The 14,561-nt window shown below is 45.9% G+C and overlaps 2 protein-coding genes across 4 annotated transcripts in view; both read left to right on the top strand.

Annotated features, from left to right (window-relative positions):
• Positions 1-7,380: 7,380 nt before the first annotated feature.
• The window catches only part of SHLD3 (shieldin complex subunit 3), an 85,803-nt gene continuing 78,622 nt past the window's right edge, over positions 7,381-14,561 (top strand). The window contains exon 1 of the mRNA XM_069627361.1: positions 7,381-7,516. The gene's annotated coding sequence lies outside the window, so the exon portion shown is untranslated. The remainder of the gene's footprint in view (positions 7,517-14,561) is intronic.
• TRAPPC13 (trafficking protein particle complex subunit 13) overlaps positions 7,386-14,561 on the top strand; it is a 987,073-nt gene continuing 979,897 nt past the window's right edge. For all 3 annotated transcript variants that reach the window (XM_069627358.1, XM_069627359.1, XM_069627360.1), the window contains exon 1: positions 7,386-7,516. In XM_069627358.1, coding sequence (XP_069483459.1) covers positions 7,471-7,516 — 46 coding nt within the window. In that variant the 5' untranslated portion in view covers positions 7,386-7,470. The remainder of the gene's footprint in view (positions 7,517-14,561) is intronic.

Genomic DNA, 14,561 nt, shown 5'->3' on the forward strand with positions numbered 1-14,561 from the left:
CATCGAAACAGCACGCTTCAACACTACACCACAAAGCGTCCACTCCCTCCAAACCGAAATTGCGACGAGTCTTCGTGGAGGGCATACACGCACAGATCTTTCAAAAAGCCATCACCCACAATGAAAACTGTGCATCTTGCCATGTTTGCCAGCCGCAGTACACAAAGTAATGGGGAAATTGACTGCCTCCCTTTCCTGTGACACATACCCAAAGCACCTGATTGGCCAAAGGCCATAGTCCAATTTCCATTGGCCAGCATGCTGACAAGCGCAGAATGTGGCACGTGCCTTTCTCCAAGTACCGCCAGGGCCGTGCCCCAGTAAAGCAGGAGGAGTCCTTCTTCCTATTGGACTCTTTCCTCTGATGCACACCCTGAGCACTGCCTAATAGGACAATCACTACAGTCCCATTTCCATAGGCTAGCATGGTGAGGAGCATCGAATGAGGCACATGCGGGTCCCCAAGTCAAGGGCCGCTTCCCAGTGCAGCACGAGTCTCTCTTCCTATTGCCGCACATCCTAAGCAGCTCATTAGACAATCCCCAAAGTTCAATTTTTGTGGCCGCCACCCGCAAAATCCATGGATGTGGCTTTCGTGCTGCGTGCGGGCATTATGGAATATTTTGCAACCAGGGCAGAGGCAGTTCGTGGTAAGGGGCGACTCTTAAAAGAGTTTGTTGTTTTTTGTTTTGTTTACATGCTTCTATAGAAACACCTTTTTTGTCTGTTTTTAGTAGCTTTTGTGTTTTCTTCTGCTCACATTAGTACAGTAAACTCTTCACCTCATCCTGTAGACCAGCAAACAAAATTGCATTGCCAATGGGTGACAACAAAATACCATTTTCTTGGAAAAAATCAGCATTTCCACAACTAGTGAGGTCATTGTTGCAGAAGAACATTCCACGAGCAGACAAAAAAGTGTACATGCTTCTCTTGATGAGACACCTTCCTGCGTCTGGCTTGGAACAACACCCATGAGTAGTGCGCCTTACTCATCGCGGTATTATAGATGAGAAAAGCACCTTGGTGGTGGGAAAAAGCAGCCTCACGACATCCGGCAACCTCCTCAGTCTACAGAACAAATCTAAGCAAGGCAGGTAACCAATATCCATGCAGCCATAATAGATGACCATGACATCTACTACTGGAAACGTGGCAAGGTCTTTGCAAAGTGCATGCATATCGAAGAAATTGCACTCATAAACAGCGTTCCACAATGGGTCCACTCCTTCCAAACCAAAATTGCAGTCAAAAATGTCTTTGCAGGGCATAGTTGTGCAGATCTTTGACAAAGGGATCACCTACGGTCAACACAATGCGTTTCGCCATGTCAGCCACCCTCAGTACGCAGAGCATAATGTGCAACCGTTTCACCGCCCCTTCCTGTTAACCACACCCACACTACCTGATTGGCTAATCCCCACACTGCCATGGCAATTGGGCATGGTGGAGTAAAGGGCAGATTTTGGCAGGTGCGCCTCCCAAAGTAGCGCGTGGGCCGCACCCCTGTAAAACGAAAGCAGTCCTTCTTCCCTTTGCACTATCTTCTCTGCAGCTCTACTTCATTGGGTTATGCGTAAATAGGCACAAACGCATCCACCAATTGCATTGAAGCCGCCATCATCGAACACTGTCACTCCTGTACAATAATTGAAATGTACCGTTACACATTTACAGTACAAGTGTCGTGCCATTCCAAAGCATGTCCACTACAAAGTTCAATGAAAGTATGCACGATTTCTCCATCCGCATACATCCACATAGTCACTCAGGATGTAGCATGTGCAATCCTGAAAGTACTGTGTAATCCACTACCTTTTAGTGAATGGGGCTTGGGTAAACAATATGAAACTGGATAGGGGATTCAGTCTTCCAGCGTAGATGTATAAAGGTTTGTTTTCGTTTATGACGTGTGTGCGACCAACTTTTTTTGTATTTTCTCTTTATATGCGTTTCTGTTTGCCTCTCCTGACATTTTTAACACACTCTGGTCAATGCTTCTTGCACAGTGTAAAAGAAAATGGCATTGCCAATGGCGCTCAAATAAATGGCATTTCTACGGAACCACTGCATATTTTGCGACCTCATGATCTCATAGTGGTTGGAGAACATGCCAGCAGTCTGCATAAACTGACGCATAATTCTGTTTATAGCACACCTTCCAACATCTGGCTGGGGACAAATTACACCGTCATGGACTCATAGTCCTCTTGGTGTTATGCATGAGAAAACGACCTTGGCAGTAGGAAAAATACGCATCACTGCGGTCAGCAACCTCTTCAGGAGATGGATTCATCGTCCGCACGACATGTAACCCAAATGTACACTTCCATAGTGCACCACGACAAAGTCCAGGTTCATGACGGATGCCACAAATCTGCAAAGGCGAAACATCCCGCCGAAACTGCAGTCACCCTGACAGGCCCAGAAAGTGTCCACTCCTTCCAAACCAAAATTACCAGTAACGCCGGTTTGCACGCAACACCTGTGCATATCGCGCACAAAGGTATCGACGATAAGCACTGTGTGTCTCTCCATCTCGACCACCCTCACGACACAGTATTGGGACAAAATGGTACCACCCCTTTCTATGCACCACGGCCTAAACTCCTAATTGCCTATTTCCCACAATTCAATTTCCCTTTCCACCCTGCTCATAATGGGTGGATGTGCACGAGCGATTTCCCATCTACAGTGGGGGCCACAGCTCAGTAAAGCTCAGACAATACTTCTTCTCTTTGCACTGTCACTTTTTGCAGCACTCCCCCATTGGGTACTCTCACATTTTAAAACACGCATTCACCAATCACACACAAAACCTCTGCATTGCACGCTGCCATTTCTATACACCACTCCATATTTATCGTTAAACACTCTCAGTACACGTTCCGTTTGATTGCAAAGCCCCTCCACCAGAACCTTCTGCTAAAGAATGCATGATTGCAGCATCCACAAACATCCTAAGACGCACCCAGCACACCTTTGGCCATGCACACAACATTGCAACCCTTTCCACACCCACCACAACACTATACATCCAAGCAAGCAACCATGTGGGCACCTAACATTATGCACAAACGTAACATACGTAGCAGCACTTCTACCCAACTCCCCCACACCACAAAACACCCATTCATGGAAACGTGTCACACGTGGCTTAAGCCACAAACATACCACAGCCTACACCACCCCTACGCACTGCCATTCACAAGCTATTGTGTCACTGCCAACCTATGCACAACAGCTTCACAACATTGGGCCTACTTCAATAAATCTGCACACAGCAGAGTAACCATCACATATAAGCTGCACTTCAACCGTACCCACTTCCATACTCACATTACGTACACACTGCACCCGGTGGCCACACTACACAACTTCTCACTGCACCATCTCCTGCCACACACCAAATACTGTAGCATGTTCCAACTATCACCACAACCATAGAATGCACAATACACTCTTTGCAACTCAATTGTGCTACTGTAGCACGTCGACAATGTGCTCCACACATATTCGCCACAGATCACCACCCTGTACCTCATACACTGCCAAACCTGCATTGCTCCAATGGGTGTGCTCCTTGCACACATTCCCCCACTGTAATGCAACCATGCATGTTAGCATGTCACCAACTACCACTAAGCACATATGCAACACTGGCACCGGCACTCCTAACCAACCTCCACACCGCAATGGACATGCACATCGTTACATACAACAGTTACCATAATGTATAAACATTACACTGTCTTCGGCACCCATACGCTCTTTCATTCACATACTATTGTCTAACCCGCTTCCACTCACAAAGGATTGTTTCATTGCCAACGTAACCACAAAATGTGTACAGCATTGCCCATACTGCAAGCATTGTGCACACAGCACACTTTCCAAGCACATATAAGCTGCCCTTCAACCATACCCTGTACCATACTGACAGTATACAAGCATTGCACCCAGTGCCCACACTGCGTGACTTTTCACTGCAGCATCTCCAACCACAGCGCACCGCCATGGAGCTATGCAGCAACAAATTGCAACAGTTACCATAATGTACAAACAAGACACTCTCTCCTGCATCCCTGTGCACTTTCAATCACATACTATAGGCGTACCCACTACCATTCACAAAGTATTGTGCGACTGCCAACCTACCCGCAATCTGTTTGCAACAGTGGCCTATAACGTCTGAAATGTGCTCCTCACCCAATCCTAACATGTCACCACCTTCAACTGATGCACATTGAAAAATGCAGTACTGCCGTGGGTGTTCTCAAGGCCTAGGCTCTTGAGTGCATGGCCTACGGCCTATGGCCTTCGGCCATGCATCCAATAGTCTAGGCCTTGAACACACTCACTGCAACGTAATGCCACCATGCATGTCTCCATGTCAGCAACTAATGACAATCCACATACACACCACTGCCACCAACACTCCTACCCAACCTGTAAACCGCCATGGTGCTACGCAGCAACAAATTGCAACAGTTAACATAATGTCCATGCGGGCAGCTAACATTTTTCACAAACCTGCCATACGTAGGTAGCAGTACTTTACCCAACTCCCCATACCATAAAACACCCATTCACGAAAACAGGTCGCACTTACCAGAATACACAAACATACCACATCCTCCACCACCCCTACCCACAGCCATTCACAAAGTATTGTGTCACTAACCACAACTTTTTCACAACATTGCGCCTACTTCAACAGGTCTGCACACAGCATAGGTCTTGAACACACCTACAGCAACGTAATGTCACCATGCATGTCACCATGTCACCAACTACGACCATCCACATACACACCACTGCCACCAGCAGTACTACCCAATCTGCTCACCACCATGGAGTTATCCAGCAACAAATTGCAACAGTTAACACAATGTACAAACATAACACTTTCTCCTGCGCCCATATGCACTTTCATTCACATACTATGGGTGTACCCACTTCCATTCACAAAGTACTGTGTCACTGCCAACCTACCCACATTCAGTTTGCAACACTGACCCTACTGCACTATGCAAACATCACCTTGGACCGGATGCAGAGTCAAACATGCCTTCCTGCGGTGCATATGTTGCAGCCCTATACTCTTGAGTTCACGCCCTACAGCCTGCGGGCTTCAGCCATGCACCCAATAGTGTAATCCTTTGTTCTGACTTGAGTGTCGTGTAGACCGATGAGTCCTCTGTCCCCGAGTGACGCACAGGGGAACTTAATAGAGACCCGCTGTGCGACCTTTGAGGCCACAGGTGGGAGATGTCTTCCCAGATCCTGGGAGCCTCTGGAACACCGATGCTGCTGTCAAGAAGGAATGGGGTTAAGTACCAGGCAATCACAACACAGTCAGATAAACAAAAAGGATCTAAAATGTCTTACCTATCTGGTGTAAGGGTAACCCAGGTAACCTAGTAGAGAGGTTCGAGACTCAGTTGATGCGGCGGTCCCTGGAATGGTAGAACCGCAGGTTAGCGTGGATGAAGGGATAGCCACCTGTAGGAGAGAGGGCTTGACTTGAATCCCAAGAAGGGAAAGGGCGTAGAAGTTCAGCAAGGTAACCAGGGATGATCCAAAGGCAAGTCGAGGTGAAGTCCAAAGTCCGGCAACAGGTCAACAGTTCCAAGCAAAGGTACAAAAGGGGTGTCCGAGGGAGTCCGAGGTAGAGTTCCGTGATCAAGATAGCAAGGAGCAAGTAGTAACGCCAAACAGGGTCTGAAGCCAGCTGAGAAGCAATGAGTGTTCTGTCTCTCAGACCTTTATACTGTGTGTCTGGGAGTCATGTGACGTCTCTGGATCATGTGACGTCCAACAAGGACACGTGACTCTGGATCACGTGACCGACGTGGTGACGTAACACCGCCCCTTCTGCCATACGCTCTCCAAGGCAATTGCCAATGCAGAAAGGGCTGCAATCGAGCCCGTACACCAAAGCTGGTACGGGGTTTCCGGTTCTTTGGGTTAACCGAATCACCTGAGCCTGGAACCGTGGGAGGGGATGGTGGAGATATGTGAGCAGTGTTCTGATGTGTAGCGAACTGGTGTGCAGAGGATCGTCTAACATCCTTCCACAGACCGACCGCACCTTCATTCACCCATGCATGCCTCCATGTGCCCAACTACCGCATTCCATCCGCAGCACACTGCTCCCTCCCAACCTATGTCATGTGCAATTCACTCCCCATCTGCAATTGACCTGCCACCACTCACCACGAAAAGAGGTTGCCGCAAACATGTCGCTGCAGAAGCCATGGGACCGTTACGACAGCTGCCTCCAAACACCACAGAAAATACTCGCCTACATGTCACATGAACCACTTCTCACTCCCCCAGCCGTTCCCTCCCTTATTGCCGCCAATACAATGCGTATGGTACATTTTCTAGACCCTTCTGCCACTGCACTGTCCTCTGATACACCATGGCGGCTTTCCCAAAAAATGTTGACGCACAGCACGCTTCCCCCAGCCAACCACTGGCCGTGTCCAAACTTCTCCGACACTACGTCGTACCGCAATCCAATGACACTTCTGTCGGTGGAGCGGACAGGGAAATAGGCCAGCGCAGCGGACCCAGATATGACAATATTGCAATTTTTCACGGTCTCCCACCTAAAATAATTGTAGTCCCAATGCATTCCTATGGTGGAATGTGCATCTCCCGATTTCCCTGGGGAAATCTCCCTCCCACGTACGTCTGAATGCACGAAACCTTGCCCAACTTGGCGAATAAATTCAGAGCCGCCCATATACATTATTTTGCTAAATTTGATGAGGAGTTAGTTATAAGCTGCCGAAAAAGTGCTAGTCCTATGAGTTTAGCAACTTAAACATAACCACATGTGTAATATATATATATATATATATATATATATATCTATATATATATATATATATTACAATAGCTGCAAATAGCTGCACACTTAACTGGCTGCTCAAACAGCAAAGAAAGAGGGGTTTTGAAGGGAGTTCCATTGTTTATGAGGATATGTGTCTAGGGATAGGACAATTTTGGCACGTGGTTTATCAGGAACCAATAACCACTTTGGCTACCAAAGACTCGAAACAAGTTTGACTTGTAGTCTTATCTTCTTATCTTTGTTTGTGGCTGTAATATTGTTTTGTTAAATGCTGCTTAAGAAGTAAAATTAAGGCGAACGCATAATCCGAGCCTCTGGTCTTGACATTGAATTGAACACTTCCTGGTAAATAATATACGTTCAAGGAACGTAAAGTGTGAGTAGCGTGTTGAGACCGCGTTGCTAGGGCCTTTCCTCTAATAGGAAATCGTTTCTGCAGAACCCAAACATTGGAGTTACCGAGGTACTATGTTGGGTTACGGGTCGTAGTCCATTCTCTGTCTCCATCGACGACTGTCAAACCACTTGGTTTGGTGAGGGTGACGAAAGACTGCAGAGCTGCCTGTAGCCACTGCCGCGATATTACTCCAGCGTGTGTTGAAAAGATGGAGGTGAATCAACCGAAACAAGAACACCTTCTGGCGCTTAAAGGTAAGCGGTGCGAGGAGGGAAAGTAGATGGGCGATCTTCGCAGGCTGTGCTGCCTTTAATGCAACACTGGACAGGGCATTGTTGGTAGGCTAGTAGTACTAGTAGCGAAAGGTATGTTGCTTTATCGAATTGTGTTCGGATTTACTAATTCTATAAGCAATGTCAGCCACGTGTGGTGTTTAGAAATAAATATTAGGGGCCGTCCGTGTGTGTTGGTGACCGTTTTGAAAGCTGGTTACGAGTGGGGCCATTAATCCACAGGGCTGTCGACCCCATCGCTTTACCCTAAAATCGGGAGGTTGCAGCACCTTGCTCTGGGTAATTAGATGCATTATTCACCCAAGGAGTCAGAAGATATTTCGTTTACCAAAGTGATGCTAATATTCACAGCACTACACACCGTGTGTAATAATAAGCAGCGCTCAGATACCTGAGGGTTTGTGCGCTATATAATTGCTAAATTATTATTATTCGGTGCTTTGGGTTATCGAAAAGATGAAGCATGGGCAGTATATTGATAATGCCTGCTCAGGCTTCTGTCCTCTGCATGTGAACGTTTGCTGATGCTGCCAAATTGATGATTGTTTAAAAGTAAATACTTTGCTCTCAAAGTTCAGAAATTATATGGGTTCTTGTAGTAGGACCCCTTTTCCATCGGAGTCCTGGGCTGAGCCTCAAGTCTGAGTGCTGCCTTTTTGCCTGCAACCTCTTCCATTTGGGAATGTTTAAGCCTTGCTAAATGCCCCAGCCAGAGAGTGCAAATAGAATTCAGAATTGACTGTAATATGATCCTGTTTTTACCTGCATCCTTTGCTCTGAGCCCCTTGCAACATGAGGTGCGGCTTGTAATATGTTGGCCCCACCTAATTGACTGTATTACTGCCCCCTCCTGACTGACTGCACCTAACCATGTACCTGATGCTAAGCACGTATGTAACCAAGTAAGCCTTCTGTAACAGCGCCACGATGCCTCGGGGCCGCTAGGCGCTTTATAAATTCTAATAAGTAAGAAGCCGGGGTGGGGGCTAATAAGCGCCAATACGCCAAACTGGTTTCAGTTAACATCTATTTTACCAAATATTTGTATTTATAAAAAAGGTGGTACTATGCAAGGTCAGAGTAAGGTTGAAGTTTGCATGAAGGTTCTAGTCCCATAAAAGGTAGTTTTATGTTAAACGGTTTCAGAAAGGCTACAAATGTACAAATGCACTTGATCTTACAAGTGTTTTACTATGTATTATTTTACATAACCAAATAAATTAAGTCTGCAATAGCCTCCTACTCTTCCCTGCATCGTGTTACATCACAGTTCAACCCGAATTACACCCCAGACAAACTTACATATTGCAACTTCACTTATGCCCACTCATTGGCTTTGAACAGACAACCAATAACCATGTTCTATCTGACGGACTCTAGTGTTTAAAGTTTAATAATAGTATCCCCTTTTTATCTATTCCTTCATGGCAGATGCTTTCCTTTTGAAGTAGCCAATTTAATGGTAAAATAATGCAAAGTAGGCGTGTATGGCACATTACTGAAATGTGTTATGCCCTTGTGTCATTTGGCTGTGCCACATAAAGAGGGAGGTGGATATAAGAAAGGGGCAGCTACAAATCATTTGTCATTGATAGAATGTGGGCTGTTAGTACCAGCATCCTCAGTGCTGGTATGGTTCTATGCCTTTTGTGATATTGATGGTACTATGTCTTTGTGACATTGACATTTCGGTATGTGCTTTATCCAGAGAGAACCACTCAAGATCTATTAGGTAACGGTGCTGGGCAACTGGGAAAGATCCCGACAGGGCACAATATGTGATGGAGCTAAAGATGTGGCAGGTTGTGCAATGGGATACAAGCTGCTCCACCAAAGTTACTGTAGTTGGAGTGGTGCTGGCAGGCATAAGTCTTCTGTGTGTGTTGTGGTGCTTGTGTAGTTTAAGGGTGGTATTAGAGTGAAAAGTGAGTCGATTAATTGGAACCGGGTGACATGGTTTGGAGCTCCTCGTGAGTCCTACTATTGTAATTTAAGGGTTGATCTTAAGCAACAATGGCACATTCTGAGGGCATTACCAGGTGGCCCGAGGAGGGGCATAATTGCTATTAGAACATTTCACCCAATGAGGGTAGAATATTAACAATAGAATGTTGGGAGGGGGAACCATTATTGCCCTCTCAGTGCATTGTCGACAATGGAACTGCCAACATTCCATGTTCCAATGAAGCAGTAGAACTCACGTTGTGGTGTTATCCATCAAGGGTAGGTGTTGGTACTGTTCTGAGTTTTATTTTATGATTTTGGGGTGGTGCCACTCTTATGTCGATGGGGTGAAAAAGGTTGTGGACACTGACCAAGTGGGTTCCAAACTCTAAAGTGTTCTTGATTTGAGTGTTGTGCAAGTCTATTGCACAAATCGGCAGAAATTACTCGATTTAGGTCTGTCTCCATTTCGTCCTGATTTGTGAAATTGGTTCTTTGACGGTTCTTTTTGTCCAGGTTTTTTTTTTTTTTTTTTTTTTACAATTATGTTGATAAAATCTTAGTTGGCCATTCCTTGGGAATTGCAGGCCCACGCTGGTTCATTTAAGAAACCCCACCCTTGGGCAGCTAGGGGTTGAAAGTTCAGTTTGATCTGTTTTTTCAAGGGTGTTGCAGTCTAGTGAACAGTCATGTTTTGAGAGATTTTCCAAAGATTAGGTTATCATCCTCTGTGTGGTGTTGGCTGTGCATTGAGTACTACAGCTTGGTGGGTACGATCTTCATTCAGTTTATCAACTTCTGAAGGCTGAATGGCCAGGTTGACCTGGCCAGAATTCAAATGTGTGACTGCAGCAGGGGGACAGCCCAAGGTATCCTGGATAATTGTGTTCTGGGAGTCCCTAACATAGAAATCTACTACTATATAATTGGGCCAGGAGGACAGCTCAGGAGCAACGTTTTTGTCTTGCAAGCAAGACGACGCAGACGAACACAGGTTCGAATCCCAGTCCTGTGCTTAGAGAATTATCTCCGGTATTAAGCATCTTATCAAAGATTGATTAATGAATATAGCTCAGATTAGCCATAGCGACATATCCTATAACAGGATCGCCTGATATTCTAAGCAAGTTGCAATAAAGAGGGAAATATTATCTACGAAGTATTTCTAGCGCTCACAGTTATAGGAGACCATTCAGGTTACTGGGTCTGGAGTGTCCTACAATCCTAAATGTATTTGAGATGGGAATAATAACAGAGTTGGCTTGGCTTCGTGAAACTGATAGATTCAGTGAGAGGCGGTTCACCGGTGGCCTCTCTGTAATTCACACATTGCTACATTACATGCTCCTTGGTGAACTGGTTAAAATCCTTCCGACTTTCACCTTGGCCCTTGTGGAGCACCCCATATTAACTTACTTGATGATGGCATCTACGTCTGCACGTGAAGTATATATAGTATATAAGATGGCACTGTCTGATCGGCAAGCTAGCTGTGTGGCAAAAGTAAAGTGAAATATGTGCCTTGACGGGGCGATTGATGGTGGGTTGTGGACTACGATATGTAAGCAAACCCCAAAAGTTTCCATGAGCCCCAAGCACAGACGTATTCATTTCAAATTCTTACACTAGGCATACAGCACACCGGAAATAATTGGGTGCTTTTACTCTGTAGCTACCACAGCCTAAAGTGTAATGAGATTGGGGCAGACTTCCTTTGGTTAGCTTCGGCGTGCCCATATGTCTTCAAGAAATTGTTGAGGAACTCGCAGCAATAACCGAACAGGAGATGTCCTACTATCTCCTGCTCTGTCTGCAGGTGGTCGTTTCCACCTTTGCTAAGGGAAAACACAAATTCCTCTGCATTGTCCTATTATTGGCGAAGTGGCAAGAAGGATGGACACCCACCCTCCGAGAAAAGTGTGGTACAATGATGTGATCTAGTGTAGCAGACAGGACACCACCTACATGGAACTCCTGGCACAATGATCTAAATCCAACGAGGGCTGGTCAGTATTCAAAGGATACTTGGTTACGGAGAATGCAATGCAAAATACAACTGGTCGATCTGTTTTCCTCCTGCTCTCCTTTTTGACTTTGGTTTTTTCTCTGCTTCTCCATGTGCCACTGTAGTGGGTAGTGTTGAGAAGCAGAAGGCACATTCATCTTCATTTAACCCATTGTGTTATTTCAAGCTTTTGATGTTGATCTTCATTTCTGTAAATATTTCATCAGCAAAAATTGAAACCGTTAAGCATTAGCAGAATGCCTGTTGTGCTGATCGCTATCAATACCAATGAAATGGCTCGGGCTAATTTCCTAATTGGTACCAGTTGTATCTGTATGTATTGACTTGTCTTTGCTATTAATTGACTTATCCTTGGTTTAACAGAAATCTGCCGTCCCCGTACTCGCTCCTGATAGACTAGCAAAGGGTCATCTTTCGAACTTTAGCCATCACTAACTCACAGGGAATAATAGGCCTAGGGTCTCAAATACCCATGAAAGCATAACCTGCTTCAAAATCCGAGGTCCGCTTTGGAAGGAAAAATTACTTTTGCATCATTCAAGCACAAAGGCAAAGGTCTTGGGTGTAGGTGGGTTAACTGCATGGAAATATAACTGTGAAACTTGATTACAATAGAGGTGGGCTAGCTCGGTGGGGAGAGAAGGTGATGTTGTAAGCTATACCTATAACTACATTACCTGTACCTATCATGTGTGACAGAAGTGTTCTCTTGTACTACCCATGCACTCATGATGCCTGTGCTGCACTGAACCTCATTTTTTTGCTTCGGGGTACTTGAAATAAAACTGCCTATGCAACAATGAACAATATCATTTTTTTTTAGTCGGGAACCACTATCCCCGGACTACCTTTTTTTTAAAGTTTTTTTTTTAATGTGCATGTTGATTGTTATAATGAGGGTAAACATGTCAAGTTGCAAGCCCCTAGCCAGCCATAAAATGGTCACTCATCACCCAATCCTACAAATACACACGGCACACCATTTCTTACTCGCTAAGAGTTCATTATCGCTATTGGTGAGTGCACATTTTGATCCCTGGTAAGAACGTTTCCAGTTGTTTCAAGGTGGCCGGGGCGGACGAGGGTGGTGTCTTTGATTAGAGTGAGCAGATAACTGCTTGCCACTGAGACGACTTTTTTTGTGGAATGATTCCCACAGTCTGCAGGAATGACTATAGGGCTTTGGAGTAGCCCACTGCTCCTTTATATACATTAGCTATTACTAATTTGCACAAACAAAGGTCTTCAATTTGCCTTTAATTGTTGATATGATGAAGTCCTTGCTTTCAGTACACTTCATCGTGTTTTTGTTCAGTAATTGTAGTTTTCTCATTAGCATAAAACATTGTGATGGAAAAAAGCTGCTTTAGCATCTTGCACCTGCCATGGGCTTATTTGAGATGTCTTTTTAATCTTCCTGCAGAGTTCTTAGTCGTTGTTTTATGTAGGCATGCAGTTTGTTTGTTATGTATCGGGGGTAAACATTTTAAGTTGAAAGCTACTAGACCCATAAAAGGTACTTGCCACCTCAGTTGTACACATACATACACTTTCTTACTCAATCAACACTAGCCAATGGCTAGTAGTTTGCCCACAGCATGCTTTTATTTGTATTTATAGCATTTGTAGGTAGAGCGCACGAAACCCCAAAGGTGTCCAGGCGCTGCGAGCATAGAGGCTTGGTTACAGATACGTACAAGTCGGGTATGCCCATGTGGTTCCAAGTCAGATCAGTTCAGTTAAATAGAAATGTTTTGAGTTTTTTTCTGAAGATAGTCAGAGTTCTCCATTCTGAGGTATGGTGGGGGGGATTTCCGGGGGGGGCGTGTCCTGACCTTCTGTGGTGAGGCTGTGAAATCACAGAGCTCCCATCACGATCCTACATTGATCCTGTGATACAGCAGGTTTCTGAGACTACAGCTATATATAAGAGTACTTGTTTGAAAGGGACACCATCGCCTTGCTGTGTGTTGCAGTCCTGGCAGAAAACGGATTGTGGGATCGGAGTGCACGCCCTCTGAAATTCGGCCCTCCTGGGGAAGATGGCAGCCGCGACTGCTATGCAGTGAAGAGGCAGAGGTGGGACGGTGATACGGCCACGCTGCAACTTCATTTTTGCTGGAACCTGGGCTGGGGCAAAATTTGCTGTGCGACCCCTGCTGGGAGCCGCTTTGATGAATGGTCGGCTGACGGTTGAGGAACTCGTGCAAGATCGAGCCGAAAAATGGAACGGCAGGTGAGCTGTGTGTGTCGAAGGGTTAGCAGACGGGCACAGAGTGTTGGCAAGCCGTGTGGTGGGTCCTGTGTCAGGTGGTTCCATCACAAAGGATAACCCAACTCGCACCCGCTACATACTCTGGAGGCGGGAGAAGGGGTGCTGGGAGCCTCTGCCCACTGCAACTGGAGCCGATTGCTGGGAGCCGGCAATCGTGGACGTGCCTTGCTGCCTTTTTTTTCCTTTTCCCTAATTCCCACACACCGGCAGCCAACCAGCCTTAAAACACAACTGGACATAGTTGGAGGGGGGACGATGGTAAGCTCCCTATCTCAGCACCATGGACCAGTTTGGCGAGACAAGGACAGTGGCAATTAACTCCATAGGAGAGACAAAGGAGCAACTACTTCTGGGGGCCGTGCAGAAACTGAGTTAGGCCTTCTGTATAAAACAGTTGAAAAACAAAGAGGAGTCAGACCTCCAGGCACTTAAGAAGCAAGTCTCTCAACTCGTACAAACAACGAAAATGTTGGCTGCAAGAGCAGAGGATGCTCCCGAAGAAACCATAGTAGGACCCCCAGAGATCGAAGAGGGAGAGTCCATGGAGCTTATTCTGGAGTCGGGGATGCAGAATAAATTGGGTCCTAAGGGTCTTGCGGTGGAGAGGGCACATGGGGTTCTCGAAAGTAAGCCACCACAAGGAGCGAGCCCCCGCCCAGTGAATGTTGGAATATTCCATTTTAGAGATCGAGATGCGGTCTTGCAAATGGTTCTGCGTCACCCCTCAATATGCATGGGCAGCAGCTCTGTTCTGATTTTTC

The sequence above is a fragment of the Ambystoma mexicanum genome, chromosome 6p (assembly GCF_040938575.1).
Source record: "Ambystoma mexicanum isolate Mex_15411 chromosome 6p, UKY_AmexF1_1, whole genome shotgun sequence".
NCBI classification, from domain to species: Eukaryota; Metazoa; Chordata; class Amphibia; order Caudata; family Ambystomatidae; genus Ambystoma; species Ambystoma mexicanum.